Source organism: Agrilus planipennis, unplaced genomic scaffold (genome assembly GCF_000699045.2).
Source record: "Agrilus planipennis isolate EAB-ADULT unplaced genomic scaffold, Apla_2.0 scaffold65, whole genome shotgun sequence".
NCBI lineage: Eukaryota > Metazoa > Arthropoda > Insecta > Coleoptera > Buprestidae > Agrilus > Agrilus planipennis.
The window spans coordinates 826,347-838,428 of record NW_020439271.1 but is presented as its reverse complement, the minus strand read 5'-3'; the positions used below and the strand labels follow the sequence as shown (position 1 = coordinate 838,428).

General features: G+C 36.6%; 2 protein-coding genes across 4 annotated transcripts in view; both read right to left on the bottom strand.

Moving 5' to 3' along the window:
- The window catches only part of LOC108734125 (zwei Ig domain protein zig-8), a 495,980-nt gene that overhangs the window by 73,504 nt on the left and 410,394 nt on the right, over window positions 1–12,082 (bottom strand). The gene's annotated exons all lie outside the window — the stretch shown is intronic.
- On the bottom strand, window positions 11,004–12,069 carry LOC108734126 (E3 ubiquitin-protein ligase MARCH3-like). Its single transcript, XM_018465537.2, has one exon. The coding sequence runs from the start codon at window positions 11,715–11,717 to the stop codon at window positions 11,022–11,024; it is 696 nt and encodes a 231-aa protein (XP_018321039.1). The 5' UTR covers window positions 11,718–12,069; the 3' UTR covers window positions 11,004–11,021.

Sequence of the window (12,082 nt, the reverse complement as noted above, 5' to 3'; positions counted from 1 at the left end):
CTAATTTTCCGAATATATTTTTTACATATATAAAACGGTTAGTTTTTATTGGAAAGTAGTTAATGTAGGTGAAGAGTGAAGATCTATGTCTGAAGTGCTATTGCAGCTTTTCACTGAACATATTAACTTTTTATTTGATTTACCTTTAGAAGAAAACTTCGTCGACTCCATCATCAAAAAATTTTTTACTTTTTTAACGTGTTTTATTTCTTTAATAAACAATTTTACATTACATTTTTGCGTGCACAGTTCCTATGAAAAATTTTCCCTCATTCGAGTTATAAATTTTGCCACCAGATGGTGTATGCCCATTTGACGGATCCCAATACGTTTGAGGAAATTTTGCTTTTTATTATAAGTTCCCTCACAAAATAGTGTCAGCTACTGTAAACAGACGGTGTAGAAAACTTTGACGCCTATTTTAAACACCCCCAGCCCAAGTTTATGCTAAGCAATTTTCGATAGTTCCGGAGTTGTGACTTTTTAATTACTTTACTTTCTTTTTATGAAAAGTTGCTTCTGACGATTAATAATAACCTTACATTAAAGAAATCGAACAGTGAAAGAAAAATCTTTTAAATATGTAAGAGGATGGGTACTCATCTCTTGATTGAATTTTGCACCATTTAAACCGTTCCAATCTTCAAAAGAGAATTCAAGTCGTAAATTGGATTAATGAATTTTATCCAAAACTAGAAAGCGAAATACCTAATAGCGTTTACATCGCAAAATTTACTTACTGTAATAATTTTCTTGATTACAAGTATGCAAAAATTTTAAGAACTGCCAAGTTAAGAAAAACATTAAAATAAAATTGATGAGCTGGGAACGTCACATCTCCTTAGACTCCCCTTCCCCTTGCCATATCTCGTAACTCTAAGCAATAACCCCTCCCTCCCACCCTCTTATTTGCGAACGTATTTTATGAACAATCTCTAACAAAATGTAAGGGCAATTTCATGAGAGGAGAGGTAAAAGAACATACATTGGAGGACTAAAGTTTTCCATTTTGTTTGATTTTAATTTTTGATTCAATTTTTTAAAGCGATTGCGTAAGTGAAAGGTATGCTTAAGTATAAGGCAATTTAAATTGTTTCGGATAGAAGTTATTGATTCATACTTTCAAATAATTGAATTGATTGTTATACTCTGTTTAGTTTCTGTAGCGATGTGACCTTCAATTTGACCAGCGCAAAGTAGAAAAGAACAGTACTAGGCCAGAAAAGGAAGGAGACAACTCTCGGCCAAACTCTTAACCGATGAGGAGCGTATAATCCGTACAGTACTGCACAGAAAAATTGAGCATTTTTTCCACTACAATTGCATTGCTCAAATGTGCTGTTATTGGTACTATTTTTACTGAAAATATCAACGAGATGTTTATTTATATTTGAAGACATATTAAAGGCTTTAACGTTTGTTTTCGACTCGCACTACTATTCATGATTGAACAAAACTTTTGGCAGGTACTGTATGAAAAAGTATGTTTAATGAACAAGAGTCGAGAGTATAATGAGCGTTTTTCTCCCTACCTACGATTTTGCCAGCGCGCATCCAAGACATTGGAAGGGGAACATTGCTAGATAAAGTAAATGAAGTATATATGTGGTAGTACTGATAGTGTCAAAGTATATAAGTCACGGATAGTTCTTTATCAAAATTCTGCAGCAGTTTTGCGTTACATCCAATATAATTGTGTGGTATCATACGTGCTTTAGCATCAATACGTTTGCTTTTTAAATAAAAATCGTAATGACAAAACTCACAAAAGGCATGATAAATGTTCTACACTGGACATGTTTTATTCAGCTGGCTCGTTTGCGTTTGGACAGTTTAACAAAAAAAGGTTATCCTTTGGAGATGCTATCAGAATAATTTCTCCCAGTAGAAAATGGACGGGTGGGGAAGACGCGGGAACGCATTTAACCCGAATCTAATAAATTGCCTTTTTTTGTATGTCGAAACGAAAGTAATTTTTGTTCTTCCACTAATTGTATTTTAGTGTAGCACATGATTCATTAATCGTGAGTTACTACAACATAGAATTAGTATTAAGTAAAACATGATTAATAATAATGAAGTTAGGAAAATTCTGGCAATTAGAGGACCAAGAGGGAATAGGAAGCAGCATTTTTTTGGGGTAAAATTGCGTTTATTAAATAAAGTTGCGGCAGCATGTGCTATTTTATAGATGGAGTCTCACACGCAATAGGGTTATCGACAAGCAAGTTTTTATTAAATGTTGACAAGTTTGTGTATTAACTCAAGAGTGCATACAACCCATTTATATCGTCGTAAGCACACAAAAACGAATGTTTATACGTTTTATTGCATACAAAAGCAGCTACAGTGTTGCTTATGTTTTTTGATCAATACTGATGTTATTATATTACACTTGCTAAATTAATTTCACATTTTTTTGATTAATACTTTAGAAATAAGTGGAGGGGGACAAACAACTTTTATACTTTTTATTTTTTTCTTCTTAAAAATATTTAAATAATATCTAGGCAATATTTAGAATATAATTAAATAAACTCACCCCTATAGACCAGAAACCCTTTTAAAGATGTATATGTTTCACCTACACTGAATATGGGCATTATTGTCAACGTGAAACTGGCACCAGGGTCTCTCGCCCTTATTCAAAAAAACTTTTTAAACTTTTGGTTGTTTCATTCCCACCAGCCAGTAATGCTAGTGGGCGGGCAGTTCCTCCGGACTATGCCGGGAGATAGGGCGGAAGGCCCTCTTCAGCCTGCTTTTAGGAATTGTGGGAATGGGTGGGTGGTGGTTCGGGTTGAGAAAGATGAGACGGACGAAATGAAGACAGAAGAGAATGAAAGATTATCTGTGGAATATTACTGCTTCAGCATTTGCCTAAGTGACCCAAGGAAACCACAGAAAAACTTGGACCAAGGCATCGAACCGGCGTCCTCCGGAATGCTAAGCAATGGTCTAAACCTCTAGGCCATGCCGCTCGGTCCCTATTCAAGGTTGGCGATACATATGTCTGTTTTATAGGGTTGTTCGAAAAGTCCTTTGCACCCAACTTCACATTTAAGCCGTATAATTTTTATATGCTTTGAGAGCTCATATGCAAGGCTTGTGTGTGAAAAATTCCAATTAATTCTACGCAGTAGTTTTTGGTTGGTGCCCTTTTAAATATGGAGAGCGATAAGCAGCATTTTCGACATATCTTACTGTTTTACTACAGAAAGGGTAAAAATGCTGTTCAAGCCAGACAGAAATTGACTGATGTGTATGGAGAAGGTGTGTTGACAGTACGCCAGTGCAGAACTGGTTCGCTAAATTTCGATCCGGCAATTGTAATGTCGAAGATGCACCACGTTCGGGAAGGCCGGTTGAAGCTGATAAAGACGCGATAAAGGCATTAGTTTATGTAAACTGGAGAATAACAACACGTGAGATCGGATTGAGGTTAAATTTATCAAATTCAACAGTTTATGACCACTTGAAAGGCCTGGGATTATCCTCGAAGCTCGATGTATGGGTTCCCCATGTTCTCAAAGAGAGAAATCTGTGTCGCCGTATTGACGTCTGCGATTCTCTTCTCAAACGTCACGAAAATGATCCGTTTTTGAAGCGCATCATCACTGGGGACGAAAAATGGGTTGTATACAACAACGTCAAACGCAAGAGGTCATGGAGCAAAAAAGATGAACCGGCTCAAACCATTTCCAAAGCCGATATTCACCAAAAAAAGGTGATGCTGTCTGTTTGGTGGGATTTTAAAGGAATCGTTTTTTTTGAGCTTTTACCGGATAACACAACGATTAATTCGGAAGTCTACTGTCATCAGCTGGACAAACTGAATGATGCACTTCAACAGAAAAGGTCAGAACTAATCAACAGGAAAGGTGTAGTGTTTCACCAAGACAACGCGAGACCTCACACAAGTTTGGTCACTCGCCAAAAGCTTTTACAGCTTGAATGGGATACAATGCTACACCCACCATATTCTCCAGACCTGGCACCATCGGATTATTATTTGTTCCGGTCACTCCAAAATTTTTTAGACGGTAAAACCTTCACCTCAAATGAGGAGGTCAAAAACCTCCTCGATCAGTTTTTTGCCAGCAAAGACCAAAAATTTTATGAGCGTGGAATTATGCTACTACCAGAAAGATGGCAAAAGGTGTTGGACCAGAACGGTCAATATATAATTTAATAAAGTAATTGTTTATTATACGAAAACTGTCTTTCATTTCCACAAAAAAAAACGAAATGACTTTCCGAACAACCCTATATTTATTTACCAATACAATTTCCTTTAGGTACTGTTTCTTTTAAGTAATTTTTAAAAAGACCATGATTTCTAATGTTAGTTTAGTATCATTACTATTATATTATCTATGTTTACATGTAAGAATAATAGTAAACACTAATAATAATTTATTGTTTCAATTATTCATTCCAAAAAATGTCTAGTCTAAATCTAATATGGAGATATATAGTTTTATACACGAGCCGTGGAGTTATGATTTGTTTTCAAAGTGACCCGAAAGTTCATTTGGGTTGGCCACCCCTGCTCTAGACCATCGCGTTAAAATAAATTGCTCTTCTATTTATGTCAAAATAACTACTCTTTTCGTTCACTTTCCCTGTTCTATTTTTATTATGACATACGAGAAAATCTGGAGCTCACATGTAGTTCAAGTCGACACCCGAATTGTCAGGTATCCTCAAAGTGTACGGTGGAAGGCCTTTTACATTTATGTGTTCAGCATGTGTCATAAGTGAAACTCGCTGCAAATAAAGCTGGACGTTCAATTTTATTTGTCTTTGTAGAATGTTTGCAACACGAGCGTAGGCAGGTATTAAATGCAGGGGTTCTAGTCGCGAATAAAAGGGTAGGCATCATTAAATTTATGCGCATACAAAATTTAAGTTTATTTCGACGCCTAGCGGTCTAGGGCATATGTTGGCGAACGTAAATCGATAGAGAGGTCTCGCTTTGTGATCTTTTGTTTTTCAATTTCTCCAGTTAGCGCGTGTCGTTCTATCACTCTGCATAATGATGCAATATGGAAAAGGCGGCTTTGGTGGGCGGTTAGGCACCTACATATATATATAAAAGTTTAAACACATCTTATTGCATCAGACAGCATTTCTAAAAGCCGTTAGTTGGCGTATTAGAATGGAGATATAATGCCTCGCGGCTTTTCTTTATTGCATGCTACGAGAAATCGTTTCGGCCATTTGCTTTCCGAAATGTGACCTCACGTTATAGGTACCTACATACATTCCTGCCATAGGTAGATATACGTGTACACGTAGTTATGTGTGTGTGCATATACGTAGGTATTTTTGCGGGGGCAAGGTGATATTGCTCAGGATGGAAAAATAATGTTCCAATATTTTGTTACGAGATAGAACAAATAGCATATGGCTTTCGAGAGCCTCTCGTGACAATAAAATCTACCGCGTTTTATGTTATCGTTTCCACTTTTTGTCGTGATGGAATAAAACAGAAATAAAAAGCATTTCAACTTAAATATTCTGCTTTGTACATACTCATACACACATCTGAGGACCGATCCCTTTGCTCCATCCCTGACAAATTTAGAAATATTTTATATTTATTTTTCAACATCTGTGTTTATTAAAGTCAACACTTTTTTACCATCGATGTCGTAGCATTTCTAAGGCTTCTCGAAAAAATGATTCTTCAGTATTTGAATCCCACTGATTTATCTCACATATTGTCACATTATCTGACGAAAATCGCTTACCATGCAAGGATTCTTTAGGTTTTGGAAACAGCTGGTAATCACTGTGAACCAAATCTGGCAAATATGACGATTGCTCAACTAATTCGAAGCTCACCTTAGTTACTGTAGCTTTTGTAATGGTGCTAGAGTGGGTACATTGTTCTGCTGCAAGACAATACTTGCGCAACTTTTTTTATAAACAGGCGTAATTTGGATATTTATAAGCCATTATTATGGTCCCTTTCTGCAGGAAATCTACTAAAACTACACCTTCAAGATCCCAAAACACGGATAACATGATAATTCTTGTTGAAGGTTGCATCTTGAATTTTCTCGGCGGTGGTGAGCTTCGATAGGTTGCTTTTCCAGACGTGCTCGCGAACGGTTAATTTAGAAATTAGAAAAAGGTTGCTAAAGGTTGAAGCGCAGCGTTGTACGGGTGCGAAACATGGTCAGTGGGCGCGGCGGAAAGGAAAAGGTTAGAAGCTTTCGAAATGTGGTGTTACAGGCGCATGATGAGGATAACGTGGGTAGAAAAGGTTAGAAATGAAAAGTTATTAGAAGGAATAGGAGAACAGAGGACGCGATGGAAGTCAATAAAAAATAGGCGAGATAGGTTAGCAGGACACCTTCTTAGGTATGAGGATCTAGTCAGAGACATATTAGAAGCATAAACAGGAGTTAGGAGAGGTAGAGGTAGACCTAGGTTAGATTACTGTTCACAAATAGTTAAGGATGTGGGTTGTTCTAGTTTTAGGGAAATGCGAAGATTAGCTCAGGATAGGAACGAGTGGAGGTACGTGTCCAACCAGTCTTAGGACTGACGACCTTATGGTAATGATGACTTCATTTAAAAGAATTTGTGCTGAGTAAAAGTTAATTCTGGTTCGACGAATTGCCAGCATAGTTGATGACTGCAAAGGTGCATGTTTCTTTTTTGAACCTAAACAGAATTCCTTCATATTTATACGTCTAGTTGCGACCGCGTTTAATTTTGTGCTGTACTTATATATATATATATCTCATTTTCTGCAAATTCCTTCTAAAAAGCACATCCATATCTTAAGCAGCTCAGTCCTGGTTTTACCTTAAATAGGATTTTCAATGAATGCAAAATCCTTTTAAGGCACGTCAGTTGCGCTCCGAATTAATCTCTATTTAAACACCGCTCAGACTTTGCAGCATTAAATTGACTGTTTGTGAATTTATTTATACAAGGGGAAATTTCTTAATATTCTATGCTCTTTTGAAGCACTCTTACGAAGATAGTGGAATTCAAGTACACTTTTAGGGCCCAATATATGGATACGTACACGCAGCACTTAAAACGATGAGTTGAAGCGTATAAATGGATTTGTAAATGAGAAAAAGAAGCGAGGGTCTAATTAATGCACTTCTTATCTACAGTAATATAAAATTACTATTAATGGTAGGGACTGTCTACCCCGTCAATTTTACGTACGCGTACATGGTGGATGTGCAATTTACAAAACCATGTCTGAAGTTGGAGTAGCAAAAATTCTCGCGCTGCCTACTTCTTTTTTTTTGAATATGTTCCAAGATCGCAGAACTGCCAGATATTAATAATTTTCTGAGTAACAAAATTGGTGGAATAGAGCAGCGTTAGTATGAACTTTGAACGTATGCATATGTTCCTGGAAATGTTTGAAATATATTCAATTCCGAGGCTATTTAGAAATTTCCTAGGAATTTTATGAAATTCCGATATTGTACTAGAAAATGTATAAAACTGATGCTTTCTGCGAATAAAATGAATAAAACACGTTAATAAACTGAGAATCAGAGTAATCTGTGTTTACGCACTTCTGGTGCGATCGCCTGATGTATATGCATTGGTGACGTTATTGTTAGGTTGGGTTAGGTTTGGAGATGTATATGTATTAGTGGCGTTATTGTATGGTTATTAGGTAGATTTATGACATATATTGTAGTTTCTTTAATGCTCCTGTTCGTCGGAGGTAGGCTGATATGTTGGAATAATTTCTTCGAAAAGTATGCTTCATTATGATCTCCGCACCCAACATATACATATATATAAAAATGATCTGCATTATCACCTTTACAGCATACTAAAAATTCAAGGTCATTGTGTTTGCTGAAACAAAGATAACCTCGTCATATTATTCCAACATCTAACATATCAGCCCGTCTCCGGCGGGAAGGAACATTCAAGATACTCCGGTCTGTCAGAAATCTCCCTAACCAAATAATGACGTCACGAATGGATATAGGTATATCTCCAAACAGCCTGCCGTAGTATTGCCTCTTTAGTATTACCTGCAATACATTTTTGATTGTTATTTAGGAAATGTATAGATTTCCTAGGAAATGTGATTAATATAATTTATTTCACACATTTCCGGACGATTTTAGGAATTAAATAAATTTCCTAGGAATTGCATATAATGAAGGATTACACATTTCCGGCTAGCTTGGGCTGACGGTCAATTTGAAGATATTAAGTGCTAAAGGTACGTAAAAATATTACTTTTCTTAAAATCTGAGTGCTGATTTTTACATAATGTTTCACAGGATATTGTTAAAAATTAATAATAAAAGCTTCCAGTCACTACCCATCGGCGGTAATCTCTCCCAGACGCTTCAAAGTTCGGGAAAAAGCTAATCGTAATTTTACTTATAGTCTCAGGCTTTATGTTTAAATGTGATACTTAGGAAACTGTATTTCTATACTTTTTGTAAGCAGCCAGGCCAATTGTAGGAGTTAAACATTCCCCAGACACTATTTTTAAAATGTCGCTGTGTTATTATGAAGCCACCTAATTAACGCGCTTGGGCTTACACTCACAGCGACATATTAATTATGTCTGGGGAATGTTTGACTCCTACAGTTGGTTTGACTGCGCTTACAAAAAGTATTAAAATAGTTTTCTAAGTATCATATTTAAACATAAAGCCTCAGGGTATAAGTAAAGTTGCAACTTTTTGACGTGACAACGTCTTATAATTCGATGGAGCCGGCTGCACGCACGAAAAAACATGACTCATGCGGCGTTACCTCGCTCTGAGGCGTTCCATTTAAGGCTTGAAGTGCAAGCGAGAGCGCGGAACGAGCGACAAAGAGGCACACTCGGCCTCCGCGTTCGGCAGCGTTCGACATCTGTCTCTCTCCTACTTGAGTGAGCGATGCGTCCGCGTGGACAGCTGCTATACAATAATACATTTTCATTTACCTCCTTCTCTATATGCATACAAAATATCTATCAAACAAATAAAATTAAAATTTTCTTTTGAAAAATGAAACCATTCCATCAGTATTTTCTAATGACGTTGTCACGTTCAACTATCGTCAGTAAACCGACTTTACAGACAACCGATTTTTTGCGAAGCTTGTAGCGTCTGGCAGAAATTACCGCCTATGGGAAGAGTCTGGAATGATAATGATTAATTTTTTACATACTTTTAGCACATAACATCTGCAAATTGGCAGTTAGCCCAAGTTAGCAGGTATGCATGCGTTCCAAGTACATACTAACACAATTCTATCCCATCCATTTTGTTACTCAGAAGATAAGTAATGTCTGGCGTATCTGGGATCTTACAAAATCTGGAACTCCTATGTTTTATTAATAAATTAATAAACTCTATAAATCTGTTACGACTTAGTTTACAAAACCATGTGATCGTAGGGTGAAAAACCACGTTTTATCTTGGATTATAAACTTAAATCAGGAAAAATATTACATTATAATTGCAGTAGATTTGAATGAGGGTGATAACTAGTATTTTGCCATTTGTTTTATGACTTTGATGGGGTAAGAAAACAAGATAAACACTTACTGGTGAATTTTCACCCCATAAACATTGTGAAAATTATATGGAGGATAAAAAGGAAACAATAGGCGCCGACCTGTGAGAAAGTGCTACATCAGATTTTTTTCTGTTTTAATAAATCCGATGGTCATGCTGCAGTTACAAAGTTACCTTCATATGGTAATTCTGGTATGCACAGTACAATGAGACACAAATACTAAAAACCCTGGCGTCTGAGATATTAAATACTTCAATTACAATTCACAAAAAAATCGTAATAAATGTATCAAATGGGGTCGGGTATTGTAAACTGTAAGTTTTCATTCTCACCTTTTCATAGGTGGTAAAAAAATATTGTTATTGCTCAAGATCCAGATAACCTGCTATCAGAATGCAGTTTATGGTAGATTAACGTTTTTGTCCTTGGTTCAAGTTCATAATTCAAGATAAGGGATAGTTTTTCACTGTGTAGCCAACTGTTTTTGTAACAGATTTACCGTTTATTCATATTAATAAAACTTAAGGAGTTCCAGGTTGTTACCAATTACTGGAGCCTTTGTCTGACTTAATATTGTATAAGGGTAGTTCTCATTTCGTTTATGTAAGCGTTAGCCAACTGTTTTACTCATATGTATTCAGACTGGGGATTTATTATCATTCATCATCATAAGATCATCAGTCCTAAGACTGGTTGGACACGTACCTCCACTCTTTCCTATCCTGAGCTAAACTTCGCATTTCCCTAAAACTAGAACAGCCCACATCCTTAACTATTTGCGAACAGTAATCTAATCTAGGTCTACCTCTACCCCTCCTAACTCCTGTTTCTGCCTCTAATATGTCTCTGACTAGACCTTCATGCCTGAGACGGTGTCCTACCAACCTATCTCGCCTATTTTTTATTGACTTCCATAGAGTCCTCTGTTCTCCTATTCTTTCCAATACCTCTTCATTTCTAACCTTTTCTACCCACGATATCCTCATCATCCGCCTATAACACCACATTTCGAACGCTTCTAACCTTTTCTTTTCCGTCGCTCCCACTGTCCATGTTTCACACCCGTACAACGCCGTGCTCCAAACATACACCTTTAAAAACCTTTTTCTAAATTAACCGTTCGCGAGCATAGAAGTGACTTCATCATTAATAAATAATTATTTGGAACTTAGTTTAAAGTAAAATTTGAGGGCGAGGAAACGGACGATTTTTGAGCTATTTTTGCGATAACTCTTTTCTTTCGTGATTTGTACCTACACTTAAGATATATGTGTATAAGCGCTCTTGATTCTCAGATGATTTTAAATGTTGGTAAAGTAACAGTAAAATTTAATATTGCAGGTTTGCAGCGCGTTAATTTGCCTGTCGTTGGCACTTTGACTGTGAACACACGGGACATCTTCAGGACTGTAGATTAATTGATTCAATTTCCTGAAGCCTAGTGTAAAATTAGTTTTAGGTCTAGTAATCTAGCAGGTTTTATTTTTAAATACTTATTACACTGACGTTTCTCTGTTTTGTCTTTGCACGTTAATCGAGTCATCTAAGACAGACGGGGTCAGCAAGAGTCTCACATCTAGAGTTCGTTTCCACCACTGATACCACGGCACCACTTGGTCCTTGATCATTAAATACAACGTTATCAAGTAACCAACAACGACAATGCACAGAAAAAATATGATCGCTCCTTTCGTCCAATTCTTCGATATTCCGATCTTTTCGCCTTCGATCTCGAAATAATGAATTCCCAGCAGACAAACAACTATCAAACCTACGGTGACAATAGTGAGCAAAACTAATATCAGCACGTCAGACTGAATATGGGTTCGGTTTCTCGGATGCATTATCCACATCCGTATTCCTTCTATCAGACCGTACCGTTGCGTTTGCACTGCGTTGTATTGATACATACACAATTCGCAATAATTTCTGCTCGACTGATTCAACCATCTTTCTAAGCACGACAGATGAACATAAGCTAACGAACCTTTACAATAACAAGGGGAGATGAGAGCCTCGTGGACTGTGTTTGTATGGCAAATTCTACACACCAATGAAGAAATTGACGTCACAATACTCGAAGGATTCTGATTGTTCGACTCGTCTTCGGATTCGGCACGAATCGATGATGAAATTTTGTCATTACCCGTTGCTCTTACAGGACGATTTTCTGTTGCAGTAACTTCTTGCATTGCACTTTCAGACTTTGGGATCTGGGAGTGACATTCCTCACTGACAATTTTTACTGTCAGTAATATTTAAATAAATTCTGGAATATTTTTGTTTAGTTAATGTAATTGTCTGCATCTTTATTCAGTGCTCACTGAACCAGCATTGACGGTTACTTTCGTCATCAAAACTGACAAATAAAATTTTGTAAATTTTCTGAAACCAGACTTTAAAATGTTTAAGAATTTCAATAAAGTGTGTGGTATTTATACAAAACGAAATTGTTCTATTGATACCGATTGTACACTGTTGACATAAACTTTATATACACTAACATAAACTACAAAAAAATATTATGAATTGGTTTATACATACATAATGTCACATT

What these genes read in the sequence shown, in the direction of transcription:
- LOC108734126 (XM_018465537.2), bottom strand. Translation starts at nt 11,717, where the DNA reads ATGCAAGAAGTTACTGCAACAGAAAATCGTCCTGTAAGAGCAACGGGT.